The sequence below is a fragment of the Python bivittatus genome, unplaced genomic scaffold (assembly GCF_059951505.1).
Source record: "Python bivittatus isolate LINGU-HERP-01145 unplaced genomic scaffold, Pbiv_v1 ctg000850_np1212, whole genome shotgun sequence".
Classification (NCBI taxonomy): Eukaryota; Metazoa; Chordata; class Lepidosauria; order Squamata; family Pythonidae; genus Python; species Python bivittatus.
Window position 1 is genome coordinate 6,935,053 of NW_028277112.1, and position 19,005 is coordinate 6,954,057.

The window sequence follows — 19,005 nt, forward strand, 5'->3', positions numbered from 1 at the left end:
ATGCTGTTTAACTCTGTGTCATGTGGGGGTTGTATCAACTTCTTTTCACTCAGGGATCCACTGAAACACACAATTTGACCAAATGTGCCTAAACATTTGCATGCAACTGGATAGATGATAGGTTGATATCTGCCAAAACCCACATTCCTCCCCTCAAGAGGGCCAAGGCCAAGGCATAAGATAAATTAAATAGCTACTTATTAAAATGAATTGCCTATAAATAATATTCTCAACTTATAAAAATAATTCCTTATTTGCATGTATTATGCTGATTGGCCAAAGGTCATAATAAAAATTCATTCATTCACATACTATTCCTTTTTCTCTCATACAAACCCATTTATGTAGACACATTCTTGACCACCTTCCAGCAGAAAAGAATGAGATGCACTAAGGAGTAACTGGCAGAGTATGTCCTATACTTACTAAGTTTTGGGAGAAAGCAGTGGATTATATAAATGTGATTGTGCAACAAATGCTAAAATTTTCAGAGGATAATATTCTCTTGAATTACATACCTAGTACATGGAATCTGACAACTGGACACTGTAAATGGATTCTACGTGCCCTTACTATGGCCAAAGGACTGATACTGCAGCATCAGAAAGATAAATGTATGGCCCCTTCACTCAATGGATTGAAGACCGGATTACACTTGCTACGTATGAGCAGATTGCCTATAGACGTAAACTTTGTATGGACAAATATAATGAAATATGGGACTTGTTTATACAAAATACAGTAGGTTAAAAAAAGCATGATAGTTATATAAGTGTATTAGAAATAAATATATTTCTAATAATTTATTTTTATTTATTTATTAATATGTTTATGTCGCCCCTCCAAGGCAACAGCTGATCCTTTGTTGTTGTTGTTGTTGTTCAGTTGTTAAGTCGTGTCCAACTCTTCGTGACCCCATGAACCATATCGCGCCAGGCCTTCCGGTCCTTCATTGCCTCCCTGAGTTGGCTCAGTTTCAGCTGATCCTTAGACTAATCTTAAAGGCGTCCATGTTTTTCCGCAGCAATCTTTGCAGCTGTTTACTTATTTATCCACTCTCCTGTTTTCACCCTTGTTTATTTCCCTAGACATCTCCTCCCTCCAATAATTCACAGCTAATTATTGGGGGAAAAACTATTACATAGATCAGTGCTTCTCAACCTCAGCAACTCTAAGAAGTGTGGACTTCAACTCCCAGAATTCCCCAGCCAGCTTTAAGAAGTCCACGCTTCTTAAAGTTGCTGAAGTTAAGAAACACTGATATCGATAACTATTCACAATAAGTATAATGTAACTCCAGTAGGGAAAAAATATATTTCTGCCTCATTTCATGTCACAAGTGACATGATTACCTGCACATTACTGCAATTTTTGTAAAAAAATACAAGCATATTTCAGCATGGCACACATTTATAAAACAAATTTAAATCCTGCATCAGTCAACAAACAAGTATTAAATAGTTAACTTACCCATTCTTCTACATTAGGAGCTTCATCATAACCTTTTGTGTTATCCCACAGTATATTCATTTTACCATAGTAATCCATTTTACTTCGGGTTTTTACTGCAAAAAATATTATTATGCCCAAAGCTGCGACAATCAGGAAGCCTAATATAATGGCAATAGCCTAGGAAAAGAACAGATCAGTATGTTCAGACTATTGTTTTAAAATCCACCATAAAAAATCTTACATAGAAAGTCTGCCTTTTTCAAATTACAAGTAAACAGCAATATGGAACCATTATACAGTGGTACCTCGGGATACGAACTTAATCCATTCCGTGACTCTGGGCGTATCCCGAGTTGGTCGTAACCCGAAGGAAATTTCCCCATAGGGTTCAATGTAAATCCGGTTAATCCGTTCCGCCCTCTGAATTTGGTCGCACCCCGAGGCAAATTTCCCCATAGGGTTCAATGTAAATCCGGTTAATCCGTTCCGCCCTCCGCCCGAATTTGGTCGCAACCCGAGGCAATTTCCCATAAGGTTCAATGTAATTACCGTTAATCCGTTCTGGCGTCCACGGACCACACGGAAAGCGGCCGGGCGCGGCGTGGTGCGGCGCGAAAATGGCCGGGTGCAGCGTGGTGCGGCGTGAAAACGGCGCGGCGCGGCGCGAAAACGGCCTGGCGCGGCGCAGCCCGGCGCGAAAACGGCCCGGCGCGGCCACACGGAAAGCGGCCGGGCGCGGCGTGGTGCGGCGCGAAAATGGCCGGGTGCAGCGTGGTGCGGCGTGAAAACGGCGCGGCGCGGCGCGAAAACGGCCTGGCGCGGCGCAGCCCGGCGCGAAAACGGCCCGGCGCGGCGCGAAAACAGCCCGGCACGGCGCGAAAACGGCCGCGGACCACGCGGCAGGGCTGGAAAAACAGCCGCGGACCACGTGGCACGGGCGGAAAAATGGCCGCGGACCACGTGGCACGGGCAGAAAATGGCCGCGGACCACGTGGCATGGGCGGAAAATGGCTCGTACCCCGAGGCGGAGTTCGCAAACCGAGGTAAAATTTTGGGGCCAGAGCTGGTCGTAACCCGAAAAATTCGCAAGCAGAGGCGTTCGTATCCCGAGGTATCACTGTATAGTGACTGAATATGTAAGATTCAAAAATATATTCAACCTATTTCAACTATATTTTTTTTAACTGTTATTGGCCAATAACCAGTAGCAAAATTAATAGCCCGCTTCTCAACATGGTTGTAAGCTAATCCTAAAATCAATCAGCAGCTCAGTACAAGCACCTACAATCATATTATCCCACAAATTAACATATCCCATTTCTAAAAGCTGAAATTTTAGCGTCATTGGAAAGAACAATGTTAAAGGGAGGCATTAGACATTTTTTCTAGGATACACTGATTTAATCCTTTAATTTCCAGATATGTAGACTTTCATTTCCAGAATTCCCCAGGGAGCATGGCCATTGTTAAGACTTCCGGCAACTGAAGTCCACACAATCTAGAAGTTGCTCAGGTTGGGAAATTCTGATTTATACACAAGACTAAACAATCGGGGGGGGGGACTTCTTAAACATAGAAGCAGGCATTCTTATTTGCATGTGTTTCAGTGGCAAAAGTCAAATAATGCATGCCTACATGCATTATTTTAAAAATAATATTTATGCAGTAGATAAATAGGTCCCTCTCATATTTATTGTAGGTAAATTTTACTTACTTAATCTGATGAAACACTGATTTTGGAAAAAAGTCCAATCTTCTCCATGTTTAATCTATAATTTTTCCAGGCAAATACATACATATTTTGACATAGTCATCAAAATATATAATAAAGTATAGCTTTTTTTTCAACAAAAATATATAAATCCTCTTAATGATCAGTGCAATTCCAGATTATCTACTCATATTGGTTTGTTTACAATGAATGAAGCTTGCACAAATTCCATGTATCTAGAGTTCTTATCCATTTACAGAATTTCCCCTGCCAATAACACTAATTAGTCTACTCAAATACAAACAACTGCAGCCAGTATATTTAGCAAAAGGTTTTATATATTAAGTAGAACTTTAATCAGGGGACATACAATTGGACTGAAAATTTACAGGTACAAGCAGATAATGGTATATAAATGCAGTCAAGCCACAGTGTTGGAATCCTGCACATACAACATAGAATAAAGGAAGTTTTAGTTTTCGCCTCATCATTTTGTACATTAATTCATATCTAAGCTGGGTGGTATGGAGGTGGTATTCTCCAGATGTACTGCACTAGAATTTAACCCCATAATTAATGGCTGAGAATTATGGGTGTGGTAGCCCAAAATATCTTTAGAGCACTATATCAGAATCTGTCTCGAAGGAATGAGAAGACGTCTCCATTTTTTCTTGTTTCCTTATATTAAGAACAAAAAAAAAATCACACTGTTGCAAAAAGGGTAGCTAACATTCACTGTCCTGCACAAACCAATGAAATAATTTCCTCATAAAACTAAGTTTTAATATAGTTATTTAATTGTACTTTTGATGTCAAATACAACTAATATTTTACATTTGGAATGATACTAATTTATTTACATACCTCCTGAGGTTCCACCACACAGTAGTGATATAAGTACTGATTAACAAAGAGCCCAGAGGTTGTGGGTGCGTAAAACTGGTTGCACAACATATAGATCTGATTGTAGAACACTGATCCAGAAGCTTGAGCAGTTGGGTTGACTGCCAGTATATATACAATTGTAGCAATGAACATCAAGAAGAGCAAGATAGCACTTGCTATTATCATAAATAAATAATATTTCCTCGTCCTGGCCATCTTGGTCTTTGTAGTACCAGTCACAAAAACCACCAATCCAGCAATAAAGCCAAAAGCTGCCATTGCAAGTATAAAGCCTTTCGCTGCTCGTGGATCAATATAATTTCCTCCAAGGCCATATGCACCATTATAGCCACCAAAACTTCCAAAACCACTGCTGCCACTGTATCCACCATAGCTGGTTCCAAAACCTCCATAGCTAGGATACCCCAAACCAGTTCCTAGTGGACCTCCATACAAGTCCATATCCCAAGCCAATGTGGAAGCAACACAAGCAAAGACTCCAATACACATGACTAGTATGAGAACGGACATGATCTTGATTATTCCTGGGGGGGAGGACCATTTGTAGAAACGTTGCACTTCATCTTCTGGATAATAGGAATATGCTGGTTGAGAGAACATAGGCTGAGAATGGAATTCACCACCATATGTATTGTTGCTTGGTGCATAGTGTGAAGGTTTGCTACAAAGATTAAAGAAACTATTAGACACTATTATTTATAAAAGCTAATAACATTAAATATCAAGTTTACTTTATAGCCCTCCAAAACATATTCATATATGCTACATATTCACATGTATAATCTGCCATGTATAGTGTGTATGTAGAAAGCCCATAAGCTTTCTTGCTGCTTCCCAAAAATGTTTATCATTAAGTTGTGTTCAGCTACTAATGTCTGACTAAAAGAGTTGATTAAGTAGGGAATTATGTGTATGTGCAATTCACACTAAACTGTGATGGGGCGGGAGCTGTTTTCATGTTGAGTACTTTTTAGAAGTGTGGAAGAAAAGGAGAAAATAAGATGGAAACAGTGAGACGGAAAAGATATTTCATTAACATAATCATTTAGTTGAGCCCTCAGTCTGAATCAGCAGTAAATATCTCTGTTTATTATAAATAGTTATAATAAGTACCTTGGTTAAATGGGGCTTTTGTCAGTTATTGTGATATTCCAGTCTCAGGGCAAGTACATTTTAACCTGCCTTTCAGCTCAAACTTACATTTCATGAGGTTGAAAGCTCCCAAACACTTGTGTGTCTGCTGTTAAATATTCAGCTATTTGGGAAACATACAAAAGTTTTTAACAAAATGAGTAGGTGCATATCTAATCTTTAATCATAATATAATACACTAATCACTGTACATATGTTTTAACAGCTCTGTCATTACATTAAGAAATGACACTTTGATCCTCTTACATGAAATAAAATTGATTGGAAAACAGGATTTGTTTTCAGTTAGGACTTTCAGATCCTTAGTAGCAGTGCTAACAGAGATCAATGCCTACCAAACCTTCATAATGGCAAGTCCAGTTATAAACAGAGTATGAAGAAAACAATTTCATACAGATGGATTAAACAATTTAACTTTTTTTTTAAGTTACCCAGCTTCATAACTTAATATTAATGATGCTCAGGTAGTAAATATTTGGCCATGGACTAGATTTCACCAAGGTCTTTGTTTGCTGTGAAGTGCAAATCCATACACCTGCTCTCTAAAAAAAGTTTTCTTCCTTCATACTAACAGCCTTCCTGCTGCCATGATATTCTTGCAGCCGTTTTGAAGTCACTGCATATATAAAAGCCAAAGACTATTATGTTGATTCGCAAGAAAAAACAAAATCCACAACCAACAGTTGGGCAAAATGCTTATTATAGCCAATCAAAATTACAAAACATGTGCACGCATGTAAGTTCACTGACATTCTTCATCACGTTAGGCAGAACATAAACAGGAGAGAAACAGTGGCTTCCCACTTGCTGGAGATTTTGAAACAGGAACTGATTAGCAGGCATGCTTTAATGATTCCTACATTGAACAAAGGTTGGACTAGATTATCTACACAATCTCTTCCAATTTATACATTCTGTAATTCTGTTCAAAGCAGTAAGACCCAAAATGGTCTATTCTCTTATGTCTTAAAGGCCAACTTTTTTAACCTAGTGCATTCTAAATTTGTAGGATTGTACCCTCTGAAATTCTTATCCAAAATGGCTATCCAAATTGGGCAAAAGGAGTTTATTGAAGTTCAACACATCTAAAAGGCAGCAGGTGAAAGCTAATGCACAAAATATGTTTTCAGATTTAAATTTGAATTGCTTTACTTCATTCGGTAATTTCACTTCCAAAATCTGCATTGGCTTGGTGAAAACATGTAGCTGAACCTGAAGTTTATATCAGCAGTGAAGAAAGCTGCCAGAATCCATATCTTAATAGTGTACCTTACTTATCTATAGTAAATGAAAATAGGTATTTACAATTCATCTGGTCGATAAGGCGGAGGACTTTCGAAAGGTCTGGATGACATAGTGGAACTTTGGGTTGTAGTTTTTTTACCTATAAAGAAAAATATTCTAATAAGTTATTTAATATTTTAAGTTAATTCAAACAAAATGGCAATAACTATGTGAAATACTAATTTTCAAGATTAAGTTTGGGGCGCAACACAAATCTTTTAGCCAAGAACACCTGGAATCATGAGTTAAATTATTAACACTCTACATCGCAATCAGCTATTTTTAGTTAGCTATTTTTAGTTGTATCATTTACCCTTATAATCCACAGACAAAGATTCATTATGCAATTTTATAGAAATACAAGTAGTCCTCCCACAATTGGGACCAGCAACTTTATTAAGCAAAGCAGTCACTAAGTGAAACCACAACTGTGCTTACGATCTTACTTCAGCTTTCCTTTGCATTATTGACCTGCAAAGGTCATAAATGCGAGGATTGGTGTCAAAGTTACTTTTCCATTAACACTGTAACTGTAAATGGTCACTAAATGAGTCAGTCACTAAATGAGGACTACCTGTAAATTAGAAATAAATTCTTCTGCATTCTGTAGGATTTCAAGCATATGTAGACTTCCACTGAAATATGCATCATAGATCCCCCTTCCTCAAAGCTTTTATAATGAGCTGTCTTTTCAGTCTGGATAAAAATTGCAGTTGCACATTCTGAACATATTTTATAAACAAGGAGACCGCAGGAAATAACAGCAAAGGAGCTCCTTTCATAATGTCCATTTTATTAATGAAACAGTTTTTCATCTCTTGCAAGAAAGGTAACAATCAGGAAAAAATTATCAGATCACACTCCTGACAAGGCATGCATTTTAATTTAATTTTCCCAGTCTATACTTACATATGATTGATATTGTATTTGATTCTGGAACAAGCCTATGTTTATACAATGATTGCCTTTTTTTTTTTTTTAACAGAAGTTTTGCTATCTGAATTAAATACATTTTTGGCCAAGATATCAATTTTTTAGTATGTCTTCTACAATACAATCCCAGATTTACTCAGAAGTCATATTCATATGCTGTATTCAAGGGAACTTATTTACTAAGTGTAACCTCAAGAACTAAGAAAACAGAGAAATGACTCAAAACTACTGATAAATATTCTTCTTGCTCTCAAAGCACCTGTCTTGTTTTCTTAATACTGAAATATAGTAAAGAATGACGCTGTGCAGAATGTTTTACAAATATGAGCCAGAGCCAGGATGACAGTAATATATAAATTGCTGTATTATAGTGATGCACTAATGTATTAATACCATTAATGTATTATTTAAAGCAGACATCTGAAAGAACTAAAAATAAGTTTATTAAAGGAATCACATTCATGGACAGAATGGCAATATTGCAAGAAGCTGGTGGTGTGATTATAAATTACAAATCAACTAAAGTCTTCAATTTTTTACCAGACTTCTTGAAGACTTGTCTTTAGTTCTTTAAGAGCAGGCCTGTTCACAACCATATATTGGAAAACACAGCTCAGTGCAAAATGAAAAGGGGCTTAATTTGCAAAGAACAGAAAGATCTAAGTACCTACCAGATGTGTTTAAATTGGGCACACTTGAAAATCAAATTAATACTACTGGAAAATAGGCATTAACACTGCTAGAAGATGCTTTCTGATATATCAGTACATACATCAAGAAAACAGTCCAGTGGCACTTTAAAAACTTAATAAACTGGCTATGGAATCAGCTTGTATGTACTATGCTTATCAAGTGCTTAAACTGTTGTCAGTAAAAGTTTATACTAGAATGAGTATAGTACAAAATTTAAGGTAGTGTACAATTTTGCATGTTTCCAAACAAGGCTTTTATGTGGCATAAGCACCTCAATCACAAAATGTTATGGAGCACGCAGGCTTCTTTGTTACTTCTCATGATATCCCATGGCTTTTCCTGTTTTTTGTTTTTTTTGTCCTTACAAGAAAATAAATATCAGGGAGCAAAAGGTAGAATAACTGCACAGAGATGTTTATTTGCTAACATTTAAAAACCATCTCTATCATCTGGAAGCTCTAGTTATTTTTGCTACAACTAACTAGCACAGCTAGCTGTTATGTGGAAAGATTATAAGTCATGATAAATGACGGTGTATTTACCAGAAATACTTCGGAGAGGAAAAGCAGACAGATTAAGGCTTAGGACACACATCAAGCTAAGTCAAAATGTAGTTTGCTTGCTTGAGGCTCAGCCTAAACCTCATCAGTATAAGGGTGATAGTCACCTAATATAAATGCCCCTTGAAACTTAAGGAAAAAAACAAGGGACATCTTTTCCCCCATTTCCTGCGTTCCCTTCGGCTCCCCCACTCCTCCGGCCAATATTGCTCAATCACGACCAGCTTTAGGAGAAGCCTGAACGAACTAGTTTCCTCCACAGAGATCAGAGCTATCCAGCCCGGAGGCCACGGGGTCGAAATACTTTTCAACACCTAAAGCTAGCGTGACTGCGACAGGTACAGGAGATACCATCTCAAATCACAGTCAGTTCAGAGAAAAACAATCAGGGAAATAATTCCTCCCATGCGCCCCTTTAAAGTCCTCTGCTCCGAATGTCTCTAATGCTCCTCAGTTCTGAGCGCGCGCTCCACAAAAAGGCAACCTTACCTCGCCTTCACGGAGCTGCAACCACCTGTCGAGGTTTCGCTCTCCTTAAGAGGTGCATCGCCTCCTCTGGCAACCGAGGCAAGCTGCCGCGCGCACCACACCCAAGCAAGGACAGGGCATGCGCAATACCTACATACCTGAGCAAAGGGAGGGGAGAGGCGCCTTCGCCCCGCTCGGCTCCATTGGCCGAGCGCCTTCTTCCCGGCCAGTTCGGGGGCGGGGCTCGGAGGCAGCCGAGAGGTGAGGTGCGAAGAGAAGCGTCTTTGTCAGTCTGTGGCCGAAGCACCTGAAACTCGCCCGCGGGCAACCTGTAGGTCGCTGCGATGAGTCCTTCAGGGCGGGAGAGTCCTTTTTCACGCAATGATTTGTTCCCAGCGATCGTTTCGCTGTCGCCTCACAGTTTCAACCACAAGGACTAGTAGCCAGGTAATAATCAGACTAAGGCTTGTTCAGTACAGCGTTTTCTTCTTACTGTAGCCACCTAGATAGCAAACCTCTCCAGTGGAAGCAGTTTATTTTCCTGCTTGGTTTCCAGGGAGCTGGGGGCAAAGAAAGGACAGGGGCTCTGGGACAGCCGCTTCGGAAGATCTGGCACTGTACTTTTGGCTGATCGAAAGTTTCTGAGGGGTTTCATATCTTCCTTATTATCACTGGAGTCGTGATGCATGAATGTACACTGCACAAAAAAGGTCTTATTGGAGAGGAATTTTCATCTTCAGGGAAATAGTCCTCCATATCGGAGATACAAGATAGGAGGTACTCTAAAGCAGTGCTTCTCAACCTCGGCAGCTTTAAGATGTGTGGACTTCAACTCCCAGAATTCCCCACCCAGCACAAGAAACACTGGCCTGAAGCGGAGGTGCACATCAGGCAGCCTGGAGAAATGTAGGAAGTGGCCCCCAGACAGACATACCAAATGGTGTTACCAAACTGTGATTGTTTAAGTGTGACAGAAGAGAAATATTAAATACGTGGCTGAAGAGTAACCATGTCTAAATTTAATATATAATTTAATTACATATATATTTAAATAAAGAAAACAATTTCAGTGTTGTTGTGGTCACCCAGTACTTTCTGAAGTAAGTAAGTAATTTATTCAATTTGTATAGCCACCCAACTCACCTAAGTGACTCTGGGTAGTATACAACAATAAAAACAGCATCAGAAGCAAAACAAATCAATAAAAACAAACATAAAATACATGCAAACCATGCATAAAAACCACATTAAAACACACACACACAAAATAACCTTAGACATCAGCAAATCCAATCAATACTTCACATTCAATACAGTCATTGTAAAAGCTCCCCACCATTGCTGGACCTCCAGCACAATGGCAAGGCCACATCTTCAAAGCCTTCCTGAAGGCCAGTAAGGTCAGGGCCAATCTAAGCTCCAGGGGAATGATTTTCCAAAGGGTGGGCGCCATGGCAGAAAAGGCTGTCTTCCTAAGTCCTGTCAGGTGGCTCTCCTTCATAGACAGGACCTGCAGCATGTTTCTCCTGCCAGACCTGATGGGATGTGTAGATGTAACCATGGAGAGGTGGTCCCTCAGAAATAACCCTCAGCATGCCATTCAAAAGCCATGTGCAGTCCTAGACAGGAAAAAAAAAAGGTGTATCCTTGCTCTAGAACTGTAGCTTCCAACTTTTTCCTTTGTGTGGATCACTACATTATCTTTTGAAGGCTTTTGGTGACTATAACATAAACCAGAGGTTAGCCAAGTGCTGCCTGTAGGCACCACAGAATATGATTGCCCCTGATGGTAGCTGCAGAAGTCCAAATCTTGTGAGATATCAAATTACAAGAGTATGTAATGAGAATGATTTTTTTAAAGATTTTGACAACAGTGCCAAGATCTTACAAGACTTGGTGATCTCATGAGATCTTAAGGGTTGGGTTACTGAGTGGCTGCTTGTTTTGGTGACCCACGTTGGACAGACTCCAGCCCACATCAGAGACTCAGGACATTTAATCAACAAAATCAGCACCCTGAAACTCAACCCCACGGACAAACTGGTCAGCTTTGACGTGGTCTCCCTGTTCACCAAGGTACCAGTGAGGGACACCCTGGCACTCATCAAACAGATCTTCCCAGAAGACATCACAGCTTTATTTCAGCACTGCCTAACAACCAGTTACTTCCTATGGGATAATGAGTACTACAAACAGATGGACAGTGTTGCCATGGGAAGCCCCCTGAGCCCAGTCGTAGCAAATTTCTACATGGAACATTTTGAAAAACGGGCTTTAGAAACTGCACCCGTTACCCCAACAGTCTGGTTCCGATTTGTGGATGACACCTTCGCAATTTGGAGTCAGGATGAAGAAGACCTAGAGAAGTTCCTGAACCACCTAAACAGTGTCCACCCCAATATACAATTCACCATGGAAAAAGAAGTGGACGGCCAACTTCCATTTCTAGACACGTTGGTCATACGCATGCCAGACCTCAAATTAGGACACAAAGTCTACAGAAAACCCACCCACACAGACCGGTACCTACACAAAAACTCCAACCACCACCCACGTCAGAAAAGAGGCATTATCAAAACCCTCATGGATCATGCCAATCAGATCTGCGAAACCCAATTCCTAAACTCTGAACTTAACCACCTTAATTGGGTCCTACAAGCGAATGGCTACTCCAAGAATGAAATAAAAAGAGCCATCAAACCAAGAAAACAACATGTGACTGAAGAAGAAAAACAGCCACCCACCAACAAAGTATTTCTGCCCTACATCAAAGGGGTCACAGACGGCATGGGAAAACTGATGGAAAAACACAACTTCCAAACAATCTTCAGACCCACCAGAAAAGTACAAGAAGTGCTAAAATCAGCAAAAGACAAAAGGGATCCCCTCACCGCCGCAGGAGTATACCGCATACCATGCAGTTGCGGGCAAGTATACATCGGGACCACAAAACGCAGCATCCATACCAGGATAAAAGAACACGAAAGACACTGCAGACTACAGCAACCAGAAAAATCTGCAGTAGCTGAACATGCTCTCAAGCACACTGGACACAAAATCCTATTTGAAAACACAGAGATACTGGACAACACCAACAGCCACTATACCAGGCTATACCGGGAAGCCATTGAGATTCACAAACACCAGCACAGTTTCAATAAAAAAGAGGAGAGTCTAAAAATCAACAAAACCTGGCTATCAATCCTGAAAAATACAACCTGCAAAAGGTCAACGAACTCAGCTCAACCACCAGGACATGTGAACAGTTCACACAATGAACTTGCTAATCACCCCCAGCAGCCCCTCATCAACAATTCAATAGAAGAAACAAAAAACCCTGCCTAATCCCCAGGAAGATACACACAGATTCTGACACCAAAACAAGCAGCCACTCAGTAACCTAACCCCCCCCTTTCCCCCCCCCAGATCTCTATAAATACCCACAAAAGGGTCACACCACCCTGGGCACAGAGAGAACTGCTCCTGTCTCTGCTCCTGCACTCTGAAGATGCCAGTCACAGGTGCTGGCGAAACGTTAGGAAACAAAACTTCCAGAACACGGCCACACAGCCCGGAAGACCCACACCAGCCATTGGGATATATACCTTGGGAACTTTAACAGTGTTCTAGCTTTGTAATTGTAACAAGGTTGTGTAGCACTTTGGCTTTTATTCCAAAAAGGCACTCCAAAGTGTATGAGGGCAGCTATGTGGTTCTGGGAAAAAGGAGATGCTGCATTCATACTTCCATGTGCTCCAAAGCATCTTATTTATTTATACTTATTTAACTTGCTGTACTGCCTGCCAACTGTTGAAAGTCTCAGCCATTTATAATGGTGCAGGTAAAGTAGCAAATAACTAAATAACCAAAATAACTAAAACAAGCAAGTGAAATTGATAATTAACTGTTCAAATTAGCAGTTGAAAGCCTGTACAAAAAGATGCATTTTGAAAGTTTTTAAAAAGCCAATAAAGATCTTAGGTCCTTCAGCTCCTAAACCACCAGGAAACATTAGGAATTACAGCAGTAAACAAAGCCAGTAAATACACAGATTCTGCAGGGCATGCATTCCAAACAGCCTGGATGGCAACAAAGTAGGCTTGGTCACCAGATGTTACCAAATGACCCCCAAGCAACTGTAGACAACCCCCAGATGATCTCAGTAAGCGTGGAAGTCCATATAGAAAGCGCTTTCTCTCAAATGGCCTGAACCTAAGCAATGTAGGGCTTTGAAGATAATAACATGTACTTTGTGTTTTGCCCAGAATTGGCAAATGAATTTGGCACTGAATACAGAGCGTTGCACAGCCCAATTAGTACTAATTACCTACTTTGCCTATAAGGCAGGCACAATCTGTGGCAAAGTCAGGTGAACTGCTTAGCGACAAGACTATTTTCTGATTTCAGTGTAGCAGTCTTCTGGATTTCAGGGATACTTAATCACTTAATGAAAAAAAGAAACAATATTTTGGGTGGCAGGTAGAATCCAGTGCTGTCCAGCAAAGAGACAACAGGTTTAGCCAGTGGTGAAATTAGCAAATGGTGAACGGGATTCTCTTATCCCAAAGTTTACCTTGTTTTTAATTGCCATAAACCAAAGAGTATTCATTTATCAAAAAATAGGAGTTAACATTCAAACAGAATGCCATCCCATCAAGAAGTATGAGATAGTTTTCCATCAGGGTAACAGTCTCAGCCAATTCCCCTGCTCTGATTGTATTTTGCACGGCATCTTTGTATATGCAGAAAAAAAAAATTCTAGAGAATGTTGACATCCAAAAGGGTGGGCCAGTTTGGTTTTGTTGTTATTTAGTCGTTAAGTCGTGTCCGACTCTTCGTGACCCCATGAACCATATTGCGCCAGGCCTTCCTGTCCTTCACTGCCTCCCTGAGTTTGCTAGTTTCATGCTCATTGCTTCAGTGATGCTATCTAACCATCTCATCCTCTGCCGTCCTCTTCTCCTTTTGCCTTCAATCTTTCCCAGCATCAGGGTCTTCTCCAAAGAGATCTCTCTTCGCATTAGGTGACCAAAATATCTGAGCTTGAGCTTCATTATCGATCCTTCCAATGAGCAATCAGGGTTGATTTCCTTTAAGATTGACTGGTTTGACCTCCTAGCAGTCCAGGGGACTCTCAAGAGTCTTCTCCAGCACCACAGTTCAAAGGCATCAATTCTTCGGCGCTTGGCCTTTTTTATGGTCCAGCTCTCACAGCCATACATTACTACTGGAAAAACCATAGCTTTGACTATGCGGATCTTTGTCGGCAAGGTGACGTCTCTGCTTTTTAATATGCTATCTAGGCTTGCCATAGCTTTCCTCCCAAGGAGCAAGTGTCTTTTAATTTCATGGCTGCAGTCTCCGTCTGCGGTGATCTTGGAGCCCAAATAAATGAAGTCTGTTACTGCTTCCATTTCTACCCCTTCTATTTGCCAGGAATTGATGGGTCCAGATGCCATGATCTTAGTTTTTTTAATGTTGAGTTTCAAGCCAGCTTTTGCACTCTCCTCTTTCACCCTCATCAAGAGGCTCTTTAGTTCTTCTTCACTTTCTGCCATTAGGGTGGTATCGTCCGCATATCTGAGGTTGTTGATGATTCTCCCTGCAATCTTAATTCCGGCTTGTGATTCTTCCAGCCTGGCATTTCTCATGATGTACTCTGCATATAGGTTAAATAAGCAGGGTGACAGTATACAGCCTTGTCATACACCTTTCCCTATTTTGAACCAATCGGTTGTTCCATGACCGGTTCTAACTGTTGCTTCTTGGCCCGCATACAGATTTCTCAGGAGACAGGTAAGGTGGTCTGGTACTCCCATCTCTTTAAGAATTTGCCACAGTTTGTTGTGATCCACACAATCAAAGGCTTTTGCATAGTCAATGAAGCAGAAGTAGATATTTTTCTGGAACTCTCATGCTTTCTCGATGATCCAGCGAATGTTGGCGATTTGATCTCTAGTTCCTCTGCCTCTTCGAAACCCAGCTTGTACATCCGGTATTTCTCGGTTCATGTATTGCTGAAGCCTAGCTTGTAGGATTTTGAGCATAACTTTGCTAGCATGTGAAATGAGTGCAATTGTGCGATAGTTTGAGCATTCTTTGGCGTTGCCCTTCTTTGGAATTGGAACATAAACTGACCTTTTCCAATCCCGTGGCCACTGTTGCGTTTTCCAAACTTGCTGGCATATTGAGTGCAGCACTTTAACACCATCATCTTTTAGTATTTTAAATAACTCAGCTGGAATACTGTCATCTCCACTAGCTTTGTTGTTAGCAATGCTTTCTAAGGCCCACTTGACTTCACTCTCTAGGATGTCTGGCTCAAGGTCAGTGATCACACCAGCGTGGACATCAGGGACATTAAGATCTTTCTTGTATAGTTCTTCTGTGTATTCTTGCCACCTCTTCTTAATCTCTTCTGCTTCTGTTAGGTCCCTGCCTTTTTTGTCCTTTATCATGCCCATCTTTGCACTAAACGTTCCTTTCATATCTCCAATTTTCTTGTAGAGATCTCTAGTCTTCCCCATTCTATTGTTTTCCTCAATTTCTTTGCATTGTTCATTAAAGAAGGCCTTCTTATCTCTTCTTGCTATTCTCTGGAAATCTGCATTCAGTTGCTTATATCTTTCCCTTTCACCCTTGCTTTTCGCATTCCTTCTTTCCACAGCTATTTGTAAAGCCTCATCAGGCAGCCATTTTGCTTTCTTGCATTTCTTTTTCCTTGGGATGGTTTTAGTTGCTGCCTCCTGTACAATGTTACGGACCTCCGTCCATAGTTCTTCAGGCACTCTGTCTACCAAATCTAATCCTCTAAATCTATTCATCACCTTCACTGTGTACTCACAAGGAATATGATCTAAGTCATACCTGAGTGGTCTAGTGGTTTTCCCTACATTCTTCAATTTAAGCCTAAATTTTGCAGTAAGAAGCTCATGATCTGAGCCACAGTCAGCTCCTGGTCTTGTTTTTGCTGTCTGTATAGAGCTTCTCCATCTTTGGCTGCAAAGTATATAATCAATCTGGTTTCGGTATTGACCATCTGGTGATGTCCACGTGTAGAGTCGTCTCTTGTGTTGTTGGAAAAGAGTGTTTGCTATGACTAGCTTGTTCTCTTGACAGAACTCTATTAGCCTTTGCCCTGCTTCATTTTGTACTCCAAGGCCAAACTTGCCTGTTATTCCGATTACTCCTTGACTTCCTACTTTAGCATTCCAATCCCCTATGATGAAAAGGACATCTTTTTTTGGTGCTAGCTCTAGAAGGTGTTGTAGGTCTTCATAGAAGCGGTCAACTTCAGCTTCTTCAGCATCAGTGGTTGGGGCATAGACTTGGATGACTGTGATATTGAATGGTTTGCCTTGGATACGCACTGAGATCATTCTGTCGTTTTTGAGGTTGTACCCCATTACTGCCTTTCCCACTCTCTTATTGACTATGAGTGCAACTCCATTTCTTCTAAGGGTTTCTTGCCCACAGTAGTAGATATAATGGTCACCCGAATTAAATTCACCCATTCCCGTCCATTTCAGTTCGCTGATTCCCAAGATGTCGATGTTCAATCTTGTCATCTCATGTTTGACCACATCCAGCTTGCCTTGGTTCATAGATCTTACATTCCAGGTACCTATACAATATTGTTCTTTACAGCATCGGACCTTCTTTTTGCTTCCAGATACATCCACAGCTGAACGTCCTTTCGGCTTTGGCCCAGCCGCTTCACTCTTTCTGGAGCTACTTGGAATTGCCCTCCGCTCTTCCCCAGGAGCATATTGGACACCTTCCGACCTGAGGGGCTCATCTTCCGGCGTCATATCTTTTAGCCTTTTAACATTGTCCATGGGGTTTTCTTGGCAAGGATACTGGAGTGGGTTGCCATTTCCTTCTCCAGTGGACCACATTTTGTCAGAACTCTCTGTCATGACCTGTCCGTCTTGGGTGGCCCTGCACGGTATAGCTCATGGCTTCACTGAGTTACGCAAGCCCCTTCGCCACGACAAGGCAGTGATCCATGAAGGGGTAGTTTGGTTTAGTGCAGTGTTTTTCAAACGTGGCAACTTACAACTTAAAGTTGCCAAGTTTGAAAATCAGTGGCTTAGTGGTAGGCTAAGAGTGGGAAAATCTGAGTTCTAGTCCTCTCTTAGGCACAGAAGCCAGCTGGTTACCTTGGACCAGCTGCTCTCTTGCTCAGCTCTAGGAAGAGAATAGTGGCAAACCATTTCTGAAAATGCTGCCTGGACCTGTCTGTGTAGTCACCAGGAGTTAAATCTGAGTTCAAGGCAAAATCATCATAAAGAGAAAACAGTGAACAGCTGCTATTGGCTATGTCACCTCTTATCGTGCGCTGGAGAATTATTAAATGAAGTGCCATTGTTTATAAGAGGGGAATTCATTCTGAGGAATATACACAGGGATTTGCTTCTAACTATGAGTAATCATCACTCATAGACTACTCAGCAGCATGTATCTTCTGTTGAAATACTCTGCTTCTAGATGTTATAGTGATATCACTAGGTAATATACATGGGTATTTTATTACACCCTGTTGTTTCATTACTTCCCTATTTGGGAGTCAACAGTCAACAAATCCACCGGCTATTAACTAACATTAAAATGGGACACTATCTTTCGAAAGAAGAGTTTTACAAAATTACTGAATAAAATTATACTATATTTGAAGTAATATATTAAATACACAATGACTGGGCTAATTCAGACATGTTAAGCCTATATCAAATAAACCACATTATGTCTTAGCACATTATGTGAATGCAGTCACTGAGTATTTTCATACGAAATATTCTGGTTACTTTCAAGTAACACTTACTTCCTGGGCAACACTGAGGCACTTTTAATAAACTATACATCAGTGAAGAAGTTTATTACACAAATATATGTGTATATACTTACTGTGTACATCTAGCAATTAAGGTACTCCAGCCATTCTGTTTCATATATTAAAAATAATAAATTAAAGAGGTTGATACATCCCAGTGATTATATATAGGTTCAGGTTGCTGCGTTCTGTTTAAACATTTTCCTTTTACTTCACATTTCACTGCCTTGCAGTGGAATAATGTCCTAAGTATCTTTCTCTGAAGCAATTATCTTGAAAAAACAGATGTCAAACATTTAAATGAGCCGCTAACACAAAGATTAACATTTGGCAAACGGTAGATATAAAACAAAGCTACTTGCTGCCCCAGGATACAAACCTCAAACATATGGGAGGTTTGATTAATACTTAATTTAGTGGTGATGCTTAGAATATAATCACTTCACAACACCTGCAGCTTTTGAATTTTAAAAGCAGTGTAGTAGAATCAGTTTGCAAAAGAAACAACCCGAATGTATTATAATAAACCATTGCACAATGCAGTTACCATTTGTGATCGCCCATGTTTGGCAAAGCACTATACGTACCTGCCGCATTGCCTAAATTCACCTAGTTATACACAATAGAAAATGAGAGCACAAGATAGTGATATTTTTCACTGGTTAATGAGCATGCTAATGCTACATGCTAATCCATTCTGACCAGCTGAAGAGAATACATCTTACAACTGTTCTGTACTATTTGTTAACAACACTCTGTAGCTTTCCTTAATCATGTTGTCCAAAGCTGAAGCAGCTGTCACTTCTAAGTACATAAGCAGAATGTGATTTTATGTGAAAATACTCAGTGCATGCATTCACACAATGTGCTAAGGCATTATGTGGTTTATTTAGTAGAGGATTAACATGCTGAGTGACCCCAGCCATTGTGATTTACTCAACAAATCATGGTTAATATCAGGGAGATACCTAGTTTATTTCAATTACAAAAAAAAAAGGTGGTAGTAGAAACCT

At 40.3% G+C, this 19,005-nt stretch overlaps 1 protein-coding gene across 1 annotated transcript in view; it reads right to left on the reverse strand.

Moving 5' to 3' along the window:
- Positions 1 to 9,267, reverse strand: part of OCLN (occludin) — a 32,792-nt gene extending 23,525 nt beyond the window's left edge. Inside the window, exons 1-4 of the mRNA XM_007443267.4 lie at positions 9,181 to 9,267; positions 6,527 to 6,605; positions 4,028 to 4,730; positions 1,471 to 1,629 (exon numbers count right to left, since the gene is read on the reverse strand). Coding sequence (XP_007443329.1) covers positions 1,471 to 1,629; positions 4,028 to 4,730; positions 6,527 to 6,576 — 912 coding nt within the window. The 5' untranslated portion in view covers positions 6,577 to 6,605; positions 9,181 to 9,267. The remainder of the gene's footprint in view (positions 1 to 1,470; positions 1,630 to 4,027; positions 4,731 to 6,526; positions 6,606 to 9,180) is intronic.
- Between the last annotated feature and the right edge of the window lie 9,738 nt (positions 9,268 to 19,005).